Source organism: Hemiscyllium ocellatum, chromosome 1 (assembly GCF_020745735.1).
Source record: "Hemiscyllium ocellatum isolate sHemOce1 chromosome 1, sHemOce1.pat.X.cur, whole genome shotgun sequence".
In the NCBI taxonomy this organism is placed as follows: Eukaryota; Metazoa; Chordata; class Chondrichthyes; order Orectolobiformes; family Hemiscylliidae; genus Hemiscyllium; species Hemiscyllium ocellatum.
The window spans coordinates 137,123,599-137,143,553 of record NC_083401.1 but is presented as its reverse complement, the minus strand read 5'-3'; the positions used below and the strand labels follow the sequence as shown (position 1 = coordinate 137,143,553).

At 40.8% G+C, this 19,955-nt stretch overlaps 1 protein-coding gene across 3 annotated transcripts in view; it reads right to left on the bottom strand.

The window, feature by feature from the left end:
* The window catches only part of prdm5 (PR domain containing 5), a 328,285-nt gene that overhangs the window by 194,214 nt on the left and 114,116 nt on the right, over window positions 1–19,955 (bottom strand). For 2 of the 3 annotated variants that reach the window (XM_060832378.1, XM_060832359.1), the window contains exons 9-11: window positions 11,219–11,303; window positions 10,588–10,745; window positions 10,335–10,364 (exon numbers count right to left, since the gene is read on the bottom strand). In XM_060832378.1, the coding sequence (XP_060688361.1) occupies window positions 10,335–10,364; window positions 10,588–10,745; window positions 11,219–11,303 (273 nt within the window). The remainder of the gene's footprint in view (window positions 1–10,334; window positions 10,365–10,587; window positions 10,746–11,218; window positions 11,304–19,955) is intronic. The other variant, XM_060832368.1, reaches the window with a different exon arrangement.

The window sequence follows — 19,955 nt, the reverse complement described above, 5'->3', positions numbered from 1 at the left end:
TGTTTTTCTCTCAGCTTTTACCCATTCAAGAAGAGTGGAAAAGTGTCAACTTTTGCACTTTACGCGTTCATTTATCTAGTGTATATCTGCAGAAATTGATCAGTTCACTTGACACAAATTCTGCACTAACAGAAACTTTACATGTCACAGCGTTCCTGCTGTCCAGATATTAGTGAAAAATATATTGAAAACTGGAGGTCAGCAGTGCCAAAACTGGTCATTCCCATCCACAGCTCGAACAACACACTGGAATGTAAACAAGCAGATGGCAAGATAAACATAGCCAGCACCAGACTGAGAGCCTGACTTATTCCCTTCTCTGTTTGGTTTTGCTCCTGTTCTTCTGCACAGACATTTCCCAATGATCACAGACATCCTCAGACCATAAGAAAATAGCGGTTCCTCAATAAAACTCCACCTGTACTTGCCATGGCTGGCTGCTTCTATAGGCACAGTTGTTTGTAAAGCTATTTTGCTGAAGACTACAAATAAAACACGCAGACAGCTAAAAGAGCAAAGTCCATCACCACTTTGCCCAAATTTCCTGTAACTGGTTTCAGCAAATAAATCAGCTCCAAATCACACATCAAAAGACCTTAGTGATTAAATTGGTCTAGAAAGCTTGCATTGTTGGGTAGAATCTTATAAAGCCCCTGGGAATAACATACAAGACAGCGAGAAGGGTATTAACTGAGCAGCAGTAAAAATGTCAACTTCCTGATGGTGGGTAGAAATTGAATATTAAGTTGCTGCCAAGTTATGCTCCCAGACAGCAAGGGGTGGGGACACTTTTTTTTTGTATATTAGCATACATTTAGTATATTAGCAAAAATTTAGTATCATGCATTTCGTTTCAGCAGATTAAACTGTACCTTTTGAATTAAGTATATAGCAAATGTGAAATAAGATATGCAGCAAGTGAAGGTGTCTTCCCGATGGATTTGGACTTTGTAGAAGCCTTTCTTGGATAGGCAGTTTGATAGAAACAGGGGAGAAGGTGGTATTAATACATTGAGATTGGCTGAGGGTTGTGAAAGGAAGAAAGGGCACAACTGGCCAGCGAGGACAGAGGGTGGAAGCTGGACAGGGAAAGCCAACATCTACAGATTTGTACATCAGCCATGATGGTGAGGCAACAAAAGATTATACAGGGAAGATGGAGATGTTCTAAGAGTGAATTGTAACAGAAGGAAGATTAGGGATGAGAGAGGGAGGGTTGAAGCTGACGGATCTCAAACACAAACTAGTTACCTGGCTCAATGGGATTTAACTGACTGCATTAACATGACCCAGATTTTCTTTGTGCTAGCCACTGGACAGGGGTGGCCATATGAGTCATTGTTGCAAAAAGTGCAACAAATGTGACTGTAAAGGATAGTGCTTCTTTACTTCAGATAGACATTCGTCAAACTCACAAGGTATTCTCACACTCTCCAACAGGTGAATTTTACCATTAGTATACATAATCAGTCCCGGTTTATCCGCAGAATATTTCAGCTGAATCTTATTTGTTTTTGGCTAAATGGAGAAATAACTGTAACATAAAGGGACTTGGGCGTACTTGTGTACAAACATAGAAAGCTAGCAAGTGGGTTCAACAGATAATCAGGAAGCCGAATGCAAAGATGATCATTATTTCAAAGGGGTTGGAGTATACGTGGAGGGAAATTCTACTGTAACTGTACAAGGTGCTACTTAGACTGCATGTAGAGTACTCTGAGCAGTTTTAGAACACAGAACATTACAGCGCATTACAGGCCCTTTGGCCCTCGATGTTGCACCAAGTTCTATCTAAGAAAGGATGTTATTTCATTGGAGGCAATTCGGAGAAGGTTCACTAAGCTGATTCCTGCAATGAAAAGTTTGTTTTATAAGCAAAAGTTAAACAGGTTGGAATTGTACTCATTGGAGTTTAGAAGAATAAGAGGTGATCTCATTGAAACATATAGGATTCTTTAGGGGTTGACAGGGTAAATGCTGAGAGAATGTTTCCCCTCATGGAAGAGTCTAGTACCAGAGGGTATATAGTCTCAGAATAACGGGGTGCCAATTTAAGAATAAAATGAGGAGGAATTTCTTTCTCTCAGAGGGTTGGGAGTCTTTTGAACTCCTTCCTATAGCTTTTCAAGCAGAAACTTTGTGTATATTTAAGACTAAAATGGATAGATTCTTGATCAGTAGGGGAATCAGATATTATGGGAAAAGGGCAGGACAGTGGATAAGAGAAATGTCAGAAAAGTCATGATCATAATGAATGGTGGAACAGACTTGAGGGGCCAAATGGCCCACTTCTGTTCTTATTTCTTGTGCTGTTATGGTCGACGGTCATTGAATAGTCACCAAAATATTTCATGGTGCAATTTTTAACAAGCCACTGTCCCCAAACAAGCACTGGCATTCTAAAGCTCAAGGATATTTGCAGATGATGTGGGAGAAAGGGAAGACGGCTCCATGATTTTCCCACAGGGACCAGGAAGTCCTAATGCAGGGAGTGGTGTAAAAGGAGATGCAGCCTGGTCTGAGGTTGGAACCTGGGTCAGTGCCATGTGTCCAGTGGAACAGCTGGCAGAGTCCAAACGAACCCCCAGGGCCAGTGAGCCCCACACCACTCCCTCTACCCCTCCCATCAGCCACAGAGCCAGGGAGTACACGAAGATGAAATGGGAGGGAGCGAAAGAAGAAAATCTCCTTAAGACACTTGAATGGCACGCTGACAATGTACTGTATGCTACTTTGCACTGTTTTATAAATGTCACCATTTCGCCTGTCATCTGCTTGCTTGTCTCTCAGGGTAATGCAGTAAATCAGTGTTCAAGCATGCAGTGTAACCTCCCTGGCACACACGATGCACCACAGATTGATGTCTGTGCCAAGAGCCTGCTGCACCATGAGTGTCCAGGACAATGGGTGCTGCTGACACCATTGGCCCATGTCCTACAACATCCCAATTTGTTCCCAGCCTCTGTGTCCAAAGATATTGGAGTCAACAAGGCGGTCAGTGACATCTGGGCCAGGGAGGCACACCGTAAACAAGGGACAATCCCATGCGGATAGCCAGGGATTAGGGATTGCCAGTACCCTGTACAGTGCATGGCTCTGTGTGCAATGTTCATTCCCTTTAAACACCTTGACATTGGTGTTTCCTGCAGCCCCCTCCATCACAGGTCAAGTCATTCACCCCTCACCCCCTCCTCCCCACAAAACTAGGGTTGTGGAGAGACAGTCATTTTGTTACCCATTACTCACTTTCAAATTCATGATGGAAGGTGATAACAAATGCTCCTCAGCTATTGGCTTGCAGTCAGGTTACTCCCCAAAAATTTGAATTCCTTACCTGTAAACGCAATACACCATCAACCCCTTGAAGCCTCATGCACCTGATCTTGGACAGGACACTGTCCCATGTGACCCTTCCCATGCATGTTTTATTGTCTCTCCACACACCCTCTGCAGACACCGTTCCTTCTTCACAACTGTCATTTCCACCTTTTCCCCCACCCCAGCCCCAAGAATAATTCACCCTGGTAGAAGTCCTCACCAGCTCCCCCCACCCTCAGAATCTCCGGATGGACCAAATGGACTTAGCGTGTCCAATGCCCTTGAATGACCTGATCAGACCCCCATATACCAGAGGTGCCCAGACCTCTGAGTATTGGCTGTACATCTCCCTAACCACACGATCCCAATCCCTGAACTGGCCGTAATACAGACATAGGACTGACCCCCCTCCCTGGACTGCATAGCAGAGGCACGGATCTCCTGAATGAGATCACACTGACTGGCCACATGACTGTGGCCGGATCCCCTGGCCTGGTGCAGGAGGCTGTCCTTGGCTCACTGTATTGGGACCTCCTGACTGACAGGTGCCTCTATGGACTTCAGTGAGGACTATGCCCTAAGACATAGCTGCCTGCTTGCTGCACATGTGGTGTGCTTAGCACGTAAGGTATTGGGATATGGTGCAGATGAGAGACAGATGTAGCACACGGTCATGCGACAAGATGTCTCTCCCCTTGTGTGAGGATTGCTGACCAGCAAAACCCCCTGTCTGGTCATCTCAGTGCTCAGGGAATAGGCAAACTGCCCTGAGAAGCAATCAAGTCCAAGCCTTCAACTGGGTACATCACCTTGTGTGCAAAGACCGCCTGCAACAGCCTTTCAATGTTAGCTGGCTTTGCATCCTGCAATGCAAGTCTGTGTGTCCTGTAAACATATCAGAGAGAGGTGCCACGATAGTCATGAGTGGTTTGAAAACACTGAATGCCAATGTCCACGGATGATGGGTGCAAACAAAGTTTTGTGCCCCAAAATGCTGTCTGGCTCTAAGTAACATGGTGGTCCTTTGGAGCAAGCGGAGAGCTGAATTAACCAAATTCTCACTGCGGTTTTCACATTGAGGTTTCACACAATGACAGTGAGAAAACAGCACAGAGAAACTGCCTGGTCCAATCCATGAGCTGAGTGCACATCTCTGAGCGCACATTATCCTTGATGCAATATAACAGTGCACAAGGGTCCTGTAAGCGAATTGAATAGGGTTTTTAAGAGGTTGGCACAGGTTAGAAGCCAATGTCAGTCAACAATAGGCTGTGTGTGGCCAGTTTACATGGGAGCATGCCCAAAGATATTAGTGCCTGATAACTAACGGAGGCTGTTCAGAGCTGAATTCACCAGGTACCTGCTCTGATTTCCATCTCACGTGCTCTAGACATCTAGCTTGTATAGTGTGTTTGGGAACACAAGCAGCTAAATATTAATGAGGCATGTTGTGCCATTAATAAGGTCATGTTGTGGAGGTGCCAGCATTGGACTGGGGTGAACAAAGTCAGAAGTCGCACAAGAAGGTTATAATCCAACAGGTTTATCTGAAATCACAAGTTTTCAGAGCACAGCCCCTTCGTCAGATGAGGTGTATCACGGAGCAGTGCTCCGAAAGCTTGTGATCTCAAATAAACCTGTTGGACTAGAACTTGGTATCATGTGACTTCTGGCATTAATAAGGCATCGATAAGAAATAATTCCACTCAATTTGCAACTAGTCACTGTCTAGCAAGAATCTAATCACACAACTTGTCAAAAACCTAATAGAGCAGAAGTTCCTGCTGTCACTGGACTTTTCATCCAACCCTGCCACACATTTTCCCATAGTCCTTATCACTCAGAAACTCACAATATTCCACATTTTAAAATTAACTTAATTTACACCTGCTGTCATTTCTCAAACCCACTAAAAATTCTTCATTTTGAATAGCTGCCATTACTAGCTACGTCCAATAGGTTTGAACAACATCTTATTTTGCATTAGAGAGGAACATATTTGCTGATTAGAAAAAAAAAGCATGGCATAATGAGAAAGAAACCTGTTTAAGCAGCAAATGGTTAAGATCTGGGCAGCCCTCCCTGACAATGTGGTGGAGGTAAATTTCATAATCACTTTCAAAAGAGAATTGGATCAGAATTGGAAAAGGAAAGATTTTCAGGAATATGATGAAAAGGGAAGTGTAGTACTAAGTGTAATGTTCTTACATTACAGAGAGCTAGCACAGACATGATAGGGCAAATGGCATCCTTCTGTGCTGTCACCATTCAACAATTCCATGGATAATTCTACACAAGGAGTGGGTGATGTCAAAAATTTGCAGGTGGAACTGATGTCCTGGAAGCATTCCTACAATAGCTTAATCATAGTCATTGCTGACAAAATATTCTCATATTATGAAACTATGGTAAACCATCTTAACCTCTTTAGATGTGATTAAACCTACAATAGAGACTGTAAACACAAGATCCTTAGAGCTAAAATAGTACTTGAACTTAACAGTAATTATTACTAAAGACAAGTATAGAAAGTTTGACCATCAACTGTAGTAAATCAATTAGATTGTCGTGATATGAAGAAGCCATAATTGTTTCATTGCACTGCATCTCATTCTTCAAGCTATCCTGCTAAACTTAAAGATCAAAAAAAGTATACTTAGAAAAAGAAAAGCACGCAACACTCAAATATCTGGTACTTTACAAACTTTGTGTTTGTGTTTACTGGTGTACTGATTGTAATATCAGAAACATCAAGGTTAAATATATAATCAAACTTGGACAGGAACTCTGCAGGTTCCTTATGTAAAGCTCAACTTTGCATCAGGTGAAATGATATACTGAAGTGGACTGGCACAAACACATTAGTCCTTACTGCTGTTTCTTGGCCAAGCTGCACTGAATTTTGATGTGACATTTGTCTACAAAACAACAGTGACTCCACTTCAAAACCAAAGCATTGGCTTTGAAGAGCTTTGGGTGGTCCAAAAGACTTGAAAAGCATTATGCAAGTGCCAAGTATTTTTCAGTGATTTCATTTAGTGATTTCAATAAAGTTAAATATCATTTTATAAATAAACAATTCTAAAATGATTAAAGCTAAAAAGAAAACCGTTTGAAATCCTTTGTAAATAAGAATATAAAACTGCTTGGGTGAGTACAGGATGAGGTACAATTGTTTAACTTCAGAACAGGTATACAATCTGACCTTTAAATTTGCACTATTTTACATTTCACTATTGAACTAACCATCTTAAAGGAGGGTATTGGTTTTGCACTTGAATTAAGCCTCTACCATCTCATGCAAGAGCTCTACAAGGATATGAAAGAGACAGATTAGTGAGAGTAAACAGTTAAGTCAAAGGCAGAGACAGGAAAAATTACTATAGGAAATTTAAAAAGGAAACATTAAATCAATATTTTAGAATCGAGGTTTTACAGTACAGAAAGCAGCCATTTGGCTGATTGTGTCCATTCCAGGACATCAAGCAGCAAACTACGCTAATCCCATTTGTCAATACTGAGCCTGTAGCCTTATATGCTGTGGTGTTTCAAATATTTATCTGAACACCTCTTAAATGTTGTGATAGTTCACAGCTCTACCACAGCACTGATTTCTAGATACCCACCATGTGCTGGGTGAAAACACTCTTCCCTCTAAACCCCCAGCTGCTTCCCTTAAATCGTGCCCCATGGAAGCTGACCCCATTGCAAAGACGGTTTTTTTAAAAAAAAAGTCAAGACTACCTATGCCCCTCAAACAGGTCTCCTATCAGCTTTCTCTGTTCTGAGGAAAATAACCGCAGTCAATCTAAACTGCCTTGATAGATGAGAGGTTCTAGTCCAGGCACTATTTTGGGTGTATATTCTCTGCAGCCTCTCTGGAGTAATCAAATCCTTCTTTTGGAGTGGTGAGCAGAACTGCACACAGTTGTGAGCTAATAAATGTCCTATACAGCTCAATCATAGCTGCCCAGCTCTTGAAAAGGAAAGTATCCCATATTTCTTCATGACCATCCTTTCCAACTGTGCCTTACACTTCAAGAATCTATGGGCATGCACATCATGGTTCCTCAATCCTCAGAACTACCCAGGGTAACTTTCCTTTTTGTACCTTTCTGCACAGAAGGCAACACAAAATCATGTCATAAATTATGGAAAATCAAGAATTAATTCTAAAGAAAAAAGTACTGGAGACACTGGGACTAAAAGGCAAAAAAAATTCTTTGGGCCTGAGAGTCTCTGTCTTAAAGTCCTACAAGTCATAGCTGCCGAGGTAGTTGTTGCATTGGCGCCGATCTTCCCAGATTCACTGGATTCTACAAAAACTCCTGTCAATTTGAAATGCAACTCTGATATTCAAGAAAGGAAGTGAGAGAAAAGAAACCGGACACTACAGGCCAGTTACCCTGACACATGGAGCGCAAAAGACAGAATCCATTACGTAAAGATAACAGAGCATTGGTTATCAACAACGTGACTGGATTCTCCTGCTCCTGCTGCGCTTCCCCAGCAACACACTCTCGACTCTGATCTCCAGCATCTGCAGTCCTCACTTTCTCCAACAACGTGACTTTGTGCCTTATAAATGGTGGACAGGTTTTGGAAGGGAAGTGGTGAGTTACTTGCTACAGGATTCTAATCTCTGATCTGTTCTTGTAGTCTAGTTTGTCTAGTCTAGTTTAGTTTCAGGTCAAATGGTAATATGCAGGATCTTGAAAGTGGATCTTCCCTGATGGTAATGCTATTGAATGTCAAGCGGAGGTGGCTAGTTTCTCTCTTGTTGGAGATGGTCGCTATTGGCACCTTCTAGGGTGTAAATGTTACTTGCCACTTAGCAGCCTTAGCCTGGATGTTATCCTGTGCATACGTTCATGGATTATCAGTGGACTGGCATCAAAAGTGGAGGTGTAGTGGACAGTGAAGAAGGTTACCTCAGATTACTACAGGATCTGGACCAGATGGGCCAATGGGCTGAGAAGTGGCAGATGGAGTTTAATTCAGATAAATGTGAGGTGCTGCATTTTGGGAAAGCAAATCTTAGCAGGACTTATACACTTAATGGTGAGTTCCTCCGGAGTGTTGCTGAACAAAGAGACCTTGGAGTTCATAGCTCCTTGAAAGTGGAGTCACATGTAGATAGGAGAGTGAAGAAGGCGTTTGATATGCTTTCCTTTATTGGTCAGAGTATTGAGTACAGGAGTTGGAAGGTCATGTTGTGGCTGTACAGGACATTGGATAGGTCACTGTTGGAATATTGCACGCAATTCTGGTCTCCTTCCTAGCGGAAAGATTTTGTGAAACTTGAAAGGGTTCAGAAAAGATTTAAAAGGATGTTGCCAGGGTCGGAGGATTTGAGCTAAAGGGAGAGGTTGAATAGACTTGGGCTCTTTCCTCTGGAGCGTTGAAGGCTTCAGAGCGGTGACCTCATAGATGTTTATAAAATTATGAGGGGCATGGATAGGATAAATAGACAAAGTCTTTTCCCTGGGGTCAGGGAGTCCAGAACTAGAGGTCATAGGTTTAGGGTGAGATGGGAAAGATCTTAAAGAGACCCAAGGGGCAATTTTTTCACACAGATAGTGGTATGTGTATGGAATGAGCTGCCACAGGAAGTGGTGGAGGCTGGTACAATTACAACATTTAAAAGGCATCTGGATGTGTACATGAATAGGAAGGGTTTGGAGGGATATGGGCCGGTGCCGGCAGGTGGGAGTAGATTGGGTTGGGATATCTGGTCGGCATGGACAAGTTGGACCGAAGGGTCTGTTTCCGTGCCGTACATCTCTATGACTGTTGGTATCATTGAAGGACAGCAGCCACTGCAGTCAGGGAGCCTTGCCATGGACAAGAATACCCTAAAACACACACATATCACAAATAATGTCTGAACCCCATCCAAAACTACCAGGTTTCACTGGGTCATTCTCTTATTTGTCAGCAGATAACCACCCCATTCCCCAACCCTACACCCTGACTCCTCCCCCTGCTCCCAACTCCTTACCCCCCAAACACGCTTTCACCCAGCACTCTCAATATTCCTTTACTTTGATGATGTTTCTTAAGATCCTTAAATTCACCTTCACAGCAAATGAAACGAAAAAGCGAAAATTGGAACATTAAATTCTGGAAAACCTCACCAAGTCAGGCAACATCTGTGTTTCTAACCCTTTGACAGAAATAAAAAAAAATTAGGATGCAACATTTTCTAAGCAGGTACAGAGGCAGGAAAATGACTTTGATATGGTGGGGGTGGGAAATACGCTGATGGCAGAGTGGATTTAAATAACAAGAAAGAAGCCAGAGAGAAAGGCAAAGAGGGCTTGTGATGGAACATGTAACCAAACAGGAGGAGGAGTCAGGAGGAGTACTGTAAATAGCAGTAGCAGATTCATCTCATGCTGTCAGAATATTGCTCTCCTCATAAGAGCTTATTGTTTGTGGTTAGTTAGATGAAGGAGAAGTATATGTAGACCTGCTGATATAATAGCTCATCATGATAGTAAAATAGCGTAAATGAGAAATAATGGCATTCAATTAATCCTAAACATTCAACCAATGGAAGAAAGAGAGAGAGATCCGCCCAATATTTCAGACTTTTTCAATTCAAAGCTTTAAGTACTAACGGTATAGAGCTTTCCATAATATTTTGAAACTAAACCGAATATTTATTAGTCGTAGAAGACGATTACTTTCATAATCCTAAATGTACTTGCATACCTAGTCAAACATCAAATCTTTCCCATTGATTTACATGTTTGCATTGGACTGCTTGCCAAATGTTACACGTTTGCTATCTTAGTATTGGCAAGGACTCTTCTAGGGTGTCAGAAGTGTTAAATTCAGAAATTAAAGTGGTAAGAGGTTATGAGAGCAAGACAAGTGAGGGGTTTGGAAAAAACATCTTAAATTCACAGCTGCAATTGAATTGATTTGATATTTCACCCACGTATACATTTTCTTAAACATAATCTTTTTGAAAAATAAGTCGTTCAACTGGGAAATTACTAATGACTTACCAATATGCAGAGCTTCCCCAGGTCCTTGTGCTGTGGAGAGGGTGATGTCAGTGAGTGCAGATTACAAACATTGTGACGTAAGCAAGTGCAAATTTATCAATCATGATTGGTAGCAGGGCATTACAAGGTTATTTTTGCAGTCAGCTGCAGGGTTAATCACAAATTTGTGAGAATTTTTTTTACTATATATACACATATATACACAAAGATATTCACGTTTGTATATATGCATATATATAGAATTCATATTTACCTTCTTGTGGTTCTTATACACATTTCTGTGAGCAAATCCTTTTCCACAAAGCTTGCATTTGTAGGGTTTGTCCTCACTATGGATAATTTTATGTGCAGTCACTTGATCTAGCCGTTTGAAAGATTTACTGCAGACCTCACAGGTGTAAGGGCGTTTCTCTGTGAAGAATGAGCAGCAAATATTAAACTGTCAGTTGATAAAGAAGGAAAGATGAAAGGAAGACTTTGTCCACTGAGGGAATCTTCCAATTAAGTCAATACAATTAAGATTAAACCAATTAGACAGACAGCTGCATGCCTTTGGAATTATGTGCATCAAATTGCCTCTTTTGTCGGACAAGCTTGGGTATATCTCCTGCAATTTGCACATCTTAAAGCATCTCTTCTAAATACCAAACTCTGTTTAATTAACTTCAGTCAAAAGAGAATCACTTCAAAGAAAAACTGCTTTGCACCATGAGCATGAATTGCTCTTTTTCAGATTAAAGACATTTAAGCAGCTATGACAAATTTTATGTTGTGTTACTTAATTACCAGGGAAGCAGGTCACAAGGCAGGCCCCAAGAAAATGAAACTTCAGCTACCTGTTTTTCTGCTTTTCCAGTTAAAAAAAATCTCCAGGTTGGACTTACCTGAATGGGTAATCATATGGCGCTTCAACTGGTTTGCAGATATGAATTTTTTGTCGCACTCCTGGCAATTGAAGACCTTGTGAATCTTTAAAGTTAAAGACAAACAATGATTAGTTAATGCAAGGGGATTTCTTTTTAAACAAATCAAAGGCACAAATCTTCTGAGATTGCTTTGAACGAGTTTAATGGCTTCTCTGCTTCCAGCCAAGTTAACGTTTACAATTGCACTGTATTTGCCTTCCTAATAATCTTGGAACATTAGAGTACAGTTATGAAAATAAAACCAGACATTTAAAACATAAAAGTACATGATTAGAACTCCATGTGGGAGGGGGACATTGGCCGTATGTAAAAGGATTTTATGAGAAATATAATTCAAGAATATTAATTGAGAAAATTAGGTTGGTAATATTGCTGTTAAACTGATTGCAAGAGATTTGCTGACCTTCGGGTTCAGATTTGTCTTTTAACCCCAAGTTGAGATAGCTATTACTTCATTCTTTTTCTCATTTATTACTTTATCCTATAACTTGTCATGCTCTGGATTTTGTTGGAATGAATTTACGATTCTGTCTGCCTTACAAAACTAGAATTGTTTAATAATCTTGGCATAAAAGCTCCTTTCATATACTTCCAACCATAAATCTGTGCTGCTCAGCACGCTTGTCACTGAAATACAGAAGAAAGAAAATGAAAAAGACAAGTATTTAATGTCTACGAATCTCTGAGATATCCAAAACTGCATTGCATATACTGTTTTACTTAGAACTGTTGTCATGTAAGACTGACATTTGGTGCTTTTTACAAATAGTATAGAGTGTACTAGCAACAACATTACTCTTAATTTGCGAAAAAAAACAAGACTTCTGTGCTGTTTGGAGTCACAATTGGAGAATGTGCATGAAAACAATAAAAGGATACAACAACAGTTCACAAGAGCAATAGGGAGTGAGAAATTATCTTTAGATAGTGGGATAATTCCACCGAAGCAGGTAAGGTGAAGTGTAAATGTTGTAGAGCTTTTTTAAAAATTCTTGCAAGCTTTCATAGAGTGCCCAGGAGCTCATTTCCAATGGTGAGGAGAGTGTGGCAGGGGCCTGTCTATGTGAATTGTCAATTCACAAGAGTGAGGTGAACAGACATTTTGTTGACTGGTAGGAAGTTGAGTACAGATTAGTCTACCACAAGAAGTGGTTCAGACAGAGGCCACTGGAAATTTTAAGAGAAAATTAGATGTACATGTGAAGCAGAGAAAGGTACAGAAGTATCAGCAAAGTGAAAACAAAATACTTCAATTGAAATAAGCGATTCCAAAAATCGTTGCTTGAAAATTTTATTTAGCTGTTTCTGCAACAGAAAATCTCCATATGTGCAATATTTATACAAATCATAAACACCAAGCTAAAATTAGAAAGTAATGAAAATGACAAGGTTTTGATTTTAATTCAACTAGAATACAAACATTTTAATATATTTCAAAAAAATAACTAATTGATATTTTTAGTATGATATTAAACCTCCACTAACTGGCAATCTGTTTAATCAAGATTTCATAGAATCCCTACAATGTGGAGTTAGGCCTCTCAGCTCAACAAGTCCGTACCAACCTCCTGAAGAGTAACCCATTTCACAACCCCATTATGCTACATTTACCCCTGACTAATACACCAAAATGACACATTCCTGAACATTATGGGCAATTTAGCATGACCAATTTCCTAACTGCACATCTTTGGATTTTGGGAATAAACCAGAAAACCCAGATGAATCCTACACAGACACAGGGAGAATGTGCAAACTCCACACAGTCACCCAAGGTTGGAATTGAACCTGGGTCCCTGGTGCTGTGAGGCAGCAGTGCTAACCACTGAGGCACCGTGCTATTCCTGATCAACCTTTCATTCAACCCACGTAATTACACCATGTACAGAACAACACTATGAGGATTATACATTTCTAATGCATTACACATAATCAATCCACCAAAGTGTCTAATGTGGGTAAACTTTAGAGATGAGTGAACCAATCCTGTGTTATTATTTGAAACTGTTATGACATGTTATACATCATGACTATTAGATTTATACATCAAACTGAGAAAATGAACAGCCATCCTTCATAATGATAATCGTCATTCCTTACATAAAATGGATAATATGGGCAATTTCTATGTGCATGGTGCAAATCTAATATGAGAGATATAGAGTACATTCTACACATAATACACAGACACACAATTCCTTGAACATGGTTAGTGAAAAAAATCATTTTGAAACTATTATACAATAGTTATAGTATACAACTACAGATACAATTGTTACTTTATATCCAAATTCAAGTGCAGCAAATCTCTGAATTCCTCCAGCCACAGACCGGGATGTAAATTGTGAGATTTGTATGCATATTCATTGCAAAATTATAAATACATTTAATGATTAATTTAATATTTACTTTAAGTTTGTGTTTCTGGTTCTTGACTTAGAAACAAGTGTATTTTCTGTGTGTATGATGTTAAAACATTCTGTACCTGTGGTGATTTATTTGAAAGCAATTTTTTGAGACCTGGCTTTAGAGTGAATGGGTTCATGTGCACCACTAATAGATTTTTTTTTGTTTATCTTCAATTATTTTGTGACCCACCAAGGTAAATACTGTGGTCTTAATGATTGTTAGAAACATCTGCAATTTTTTTTTATATAAGTTTAAGTAAAAGACAGCTTGGAAGGGGAATTTTGGTTTCAATTTTACTTTTGAGTTTTGAGCATATTTATTTTGGATAGGATGGCAGTATAGACCCATGCTCCTGAGAAGGAAAGGATATGCAGTGAACTATGTTACCATACTGTAAAGATGGTAAAGATGGTAAACAGACAATCAATTTTTCAATGCATAATTTCAGTTACATCACACTGCAAATTTTTGCTATAAATTCTGTGTTACAATCTAGCCCTCCACAATCACCTGATGGAGCGTCGCTCCGAAAGCTAGTGTGCTTCCAATTAAACCTGTTGGACTCTAACCTGGTGATGTGTGATTTTTAACTTAATACTGTAAAGAGTTTTCTTACTTCCAGACCAGAGATGCTGGGACAAAAGAACCTGAAAACGTTATTGAAAGAGAGTACTTTTAAGCGAGTTTATGGTAACTCCAGGAAGATAATGTCTGCAGTTTCAATATAAAAGTTAAAGTTACAAGTGACTTGAACTTACTGACGTGTTAGATGCAGAGACTCTGGTGTAAGTATTATATGAATGCTATGTTGTGTACTGAACAAAAGTTGTTTTGATTCTTTTCAATTTAAAAAAAGAACAGTTTAGGAATTAATGGGATTATACTTTTCCCATGTGTTTAAAGATCTTTGATTTTTTTATTATGAGTTGGTGATTTGGTTTATTTTATCTTCATCTCATTTATTAATACATTTTGTTTAATTGTTAAAGCAAAATCTGTAGCATTATGTTTCAGCGAGAGACTACTTTGTTAAAATCAATAATTCAAAATATGTCCCATCAAGCTAAGAATCAGACTTGTCCAGTAATAACAACATCAGCTGGGATCATAACACAGGCAACGCGTTGAATGAGATAAGTAAGAATTGCATCTACTTTTCTGGTAGCCACCTAATCTCACTAGCATCATGTACTAATTAAAACAGATAACAGACTGAGCTGAGAGAGATAAGATCATTTTGGTGATGGAATAAATAACTAATTCTTGACATATGTCCCCATATAATTTAAATAAAAATTCAGTCTTTCATGAAGAAATCGCTAAAGGATATTCTGTACTTCTTACTTTGTCCATGTTATTGTGCATGAAGAAAATCAGCTTGTGTCTTCATCAAGTAAGACAATGCAGGAAGTTACAAAACCAAAATCTGCTGCCACAATTTCTCACTGAACTTATTCAACACTCATACTCTCAAATGTTTATTATTAAGATCAAAGCATTTCAAGATTATTGCTTCAAACATAGACATATGGATGAAAAATTGTGCCATGCAATTAAATCAAACCATTAAAAGTCTCAAAGTTGTCAAATACCAAAATAATCTCAATATTACTTACTTAAGGAAAAAGGTCTATTAGCAAATCTGATCAAATTGCTTGCATTACGTACTGACTCAAAAGAATACAGAACTCATGGACTTTTTCTTGATAAGAACTCCAAATAATATGTTATATCTGCTGCTTCCCCCCCAATGCTTTTCAAGCCAAACCTTCCGTCTATCCTAACCTCAATACCATATACCCCTCCACAGCTTTCAGAAGCTGACAGGTTCAAAATAGTTGAGGATAGACAACTACGAAGCCAGCCATCTTTGGCCTGGAGTATCACCCTAATCAGTGAGAGAATAATTTGGAAATGGGATACCCTTGAGCCACAGAGATGGCAAGGAAAGTCAACAATCAGATTCCAAGTTATGAATGGAGTCAGCATCCCCTGGCATCATGGGGCCAAAAAAGCATGGAGAAAGGCTACCAAAGACAACTATCCACTCAAAAACCAGGCTCCTGTCGAAATAAGATAAAACTCAGATTTTGGCCACAATAGAAATGAGCACCGATATCTTTTGCTGGAAGGGCAGGACCCAAACCTGAGGGAGAGGAAGACAACAGAGGCACAACCATTAAACAATGAATGTGGAAAAAGCAAATTAGTTAAATTTATGCCCTGGATATGAGCTGATTAGACCAAGGAGAGCCAATGGATCTTATCTATCTGGGCTTCCAGAAGTCCTCTGATAAGGTGCTGCACAGAAGACTACTGAGTAAGACAAGGGCCCATGGTGTGAGAGGTAAGGCACTAGCATGGATAGAAGAATGGCTGTCTGGCAGACGGCAGACAGTGGGAATAAAAGGGTCCTTCTCAGGATGGAAGCCAGTGACTAGTGGTGTTCCACAAGGGTCAGTATTGGGATCACAACCTTTCCCTTTATACACTAATGATCTGGATAAAGGAATGGAGGGCATTCTGACCAAGCTTGCAGATGATACAAAGATAGGTGAAAGAACAGGTAGTGTTGAGGAGGCAGGGAGGCTGCAGAAAGGTTTAGACAGGTTAGGTGAGTGGCAGATGAAATACGGTGAGGGGAAAGGAAGAATAGAGACATGAACGATTTTCTAAATGTGGAGAAATTCAGAAATCTGAAGTGCAAAGAGACTTGGGAGTCCTAGTCAAGGATTCTCTCAACGTAAACTTGTAGGTGGAGTCAGTAGTTCAGAAAGCAAGTACAATGTGTCATTCATCTCAAGAGGATTATGGTAAAAAGGCAGGGAAGTTCTTCTGAGGCTTTAAAAGGCTCTGGTCAGACCACATTTAAGAGTATTGTGAGCAATTTTAGGCCCCATACCTCTGGAAAGACGTATTGGCCCTAGAGCAGGTCCAGAGGAGGTACACGAGTATGATACCAGGAATAAAAGGCTTAACATATGAGGAACGTTTGTGGACTACGTGACTATACTCAATGGAGTTACGAAGGATGGGACGGGTCTGACTGAAATTTACAGAATACTGAACGGCCTGGACAGAGTGGACATTGGGAAGATGTTTGCATTGGCAGGAGAGATGAGGACCCGAGGGCACAGCCTTAAAGTAAAGGGAAAACCCTTTGGAATGGAAATAAGGAGAAACTTCTTTCGCAGACAGTGATTAATCTGTGGAATTCATTGCCATAGAAGTCTGGGGAGACCAGGTCATTGAGTGTATTTAAAACAGAGATCAATGTGTTCTTAATTGCTAAGGTTAAGGAGAGAAAGCGGGAAAATATTTTTGAAACCCGAACAGCCATGACTGAATGGCAGGGTAGACTCAATGGACCTACATTCTGCTCTGATGTCTTATGCCTTATACTATTTGAGACATTTCCCACCTCAGCCAAAATCTTCATGAGCAGCAGTGAACTGATGCACCATTTTAGAGGTCTCAGACCCACCAGTCACATTACATCTTAATTCAGTCAAGCAGTCACTCAGACAACACCACATCTAGGTCCATGAGCAACCTTGTACACAGTTTCCCCTAGGTAACAGCAACAGGGTTTAATCTTGTCATTTAATTCAGCTTGATGGAGGGTTTCTTTTTAATGAGGCCCAGTGGGTTTTCTCATGCTGCCATCCCAAACAGTTCTTATTAAGTATCGAGAAGCAAACTACTGCAGATGCCGGAATCAATGCTATAAATCGCAGCAGGTCAGACAGCATCCATGGAGACAGAGCAAGCTAATGTTTCAAGTCTAGATGACTATTCAGCAGAGCTGAAGTGAAATGTGGAGGGGGCAGCATTTATGCTATAATTGGGGTGGGGGTGATGGGGTGTAGAGTGCTGATGGAGAAAAGATGTTGATAGTTCAGATTAAGTGATTGGAATGTGAGAATGGCAGAACAATGGTGTATCTAACTGCCAGACAGTCCCCATTGGGATGGAGGTAGGGGAGAGGTGAACTAGTGACAGAGAATATAACAAATAAAGCTGATAGAAAGGGAAGGAATGAGAGTTGGTTCACAATTTGAAGGTGTTGAACTCAATATTGAAGTCCAGAAGGCTGTAGATTGCCTAGTCTGGAGATGTGATTTTGTTCCTCTAGTTTGTGCTGGGATTCACTGGAACACCGCAGCATGCCGTGGACAGACAGGAAGGCCAGGGTCCTGCTAGAGAACAGATCGGCGGTGTTCTGTAAAGTAGTCACCCAGTCTATGTTCCATTTCTCCAATGTGGCATAGGCCACATCGAGTGCAGGAAATACAATACATGAGACTGGCGGAGGTTCAGGCAAAATGCTGTTTCACCTGGAAAGGCTGTTTAAGCACTTGGATGGTAACTCGAATCCAGTCACTGTGGAGAGAAGATACCCCTGGAATCACTGGGGAAGGCGACCAGCCGATCATCTCCACGTGGATCAAGGTCAAGATCTAGTGCAGTGGGATATCATCATCCAGAGTTATGTTAAAGCACAAGATAGTTGATCAGGATTCTAGTGCACATTGTTAGTTATAGCGTATTTTGTTGTTATAGTATTAATTGTGATAAATAAATAAATAGTATTGTTTATTATTCAAATTTTGGGAGAAGATTTGTAGCTCAGGTGCTCGTTGTTGTGGTTCTGTTCGCCGAACTGGGAATTTGTGTTGCAGACATTTTGTCCCCTGTCTAAGTGACATCCTCAGTGCTTGGGAGCCTCCTATGAAGCTCTTCTGTGATCTTTCCTCCAACATTTATAGTGATTTGTATCTGCCGCTTCCGGTTGTCAGTTCCAGCTGTCCGCTGCAGTGGCCGGTATATTGGGTCCAGGTCGATGTGCTTATTGATTGAATCTGTGGATGAGTGCCATGCCTCTAGGAATTCCCTGGCTGTTCTCTGTTTGGCTTGTCCTATAATAGTAGCGTTGTCCCAGTCAAACTCCTGTTGCTTGTCATCTGCGTGTGTGGCTACTAAGGATCGCTGGTCATGTCGTTTTGTGGCTAGTTGGTGTTCATGGATGCGGATCGTTAGCTGTCTTCCTGTTTGTCCTATGTAGAGTTTTGTGCAGTCCTTGCATGGGATTTTGTACACTACATTGGTTTTGCTTATGCTGGGTATCGGGTCCTTTGTCCTGGTGAGTTGTTGTCTGAGAGTGGCTGTTGGTTTGTGTACTGCTATGAGTCCTAAGTGGTTGCAGTAGTCTGGCTGTCAGTTCAGAAATGTTTTTGATGCATGGTAATGTGGCTAGTCCTTTGGGTTGTGGCATGTCCTCATTCCGTTGAATACTACGGGAATTTGTGTTGCAGACCAATCGCAGCAAGTCAGGGATGCTGCCTGACCTGCTGTGCTTTTCTAGCACCACTCTAATCCAGACTCTGATTTCCAGCATCAGCAGTCCTCACTTTTGTCCAATTAAGTTTCTGGTCAATGGTAATGTCAAGGATATTGATAGTAGGGGATTCAGTGATGGTAACATCATTGAATGTCAAGGGGCAGTGGTTAGATTGTCTCTTACTGGAGATGATAATTGCCTGGCATTCATGTGGCATGAATCTCACTTGTCACTTGTCAGCCTGGATATTGCTCAGATACAGTCATGCAGTCATACAGTCATCCAACACGGAAACTGACCCTTTGGCCCAACCAGTCCATGCCAACCATAATCCCAAATTGAACTAGTCCCACCTGCCTCTGCTTGGCCTATATCATGTTGTATTTGAGCATGGACTACTTCTGTGTCTGAGGAGTCATGAATGGTGATACAGATTGTGCCAACATTGGCAAACATCCCCACATCTGACTTTATGATGGACAGAAGGTCATTGATGAAGCAGCTGAAGATGGTTAAGCCTAGGACACTACCCTGAGGAACCGCTGCAGTGATGTTCTGGAGTTGAATTGACTGACATCAAATAACCACAACTATCTTCTTGTGTGCTGGGTATGATTCCAACCAGCAGAGTTTGCCCTCTGATATCCATTGATCCCAGTTTTGCTAAGGGTCCTTGATGCCACACTTGGTTGAATGTGGCCTTGATGTCAAGGGCTGCCACTGTCATGGGCTGCCACTGTCATCTCACATCTGGAATTCAGCCTTTTGCCAATGTTTGAACTAAATCTGTAAGGAGGTCAGGAGCTGAGTGGCCCTGGCAGAACCCAAACTGGGCATCACTGATACGGTTATTGCTGAGGAAGTGCTGCTTGATAGCACTGTTGATGACACTTTCTATCACTTTACTGATGGCTGAGAGTAGGCTGATGAATGTGAGGTGTATGT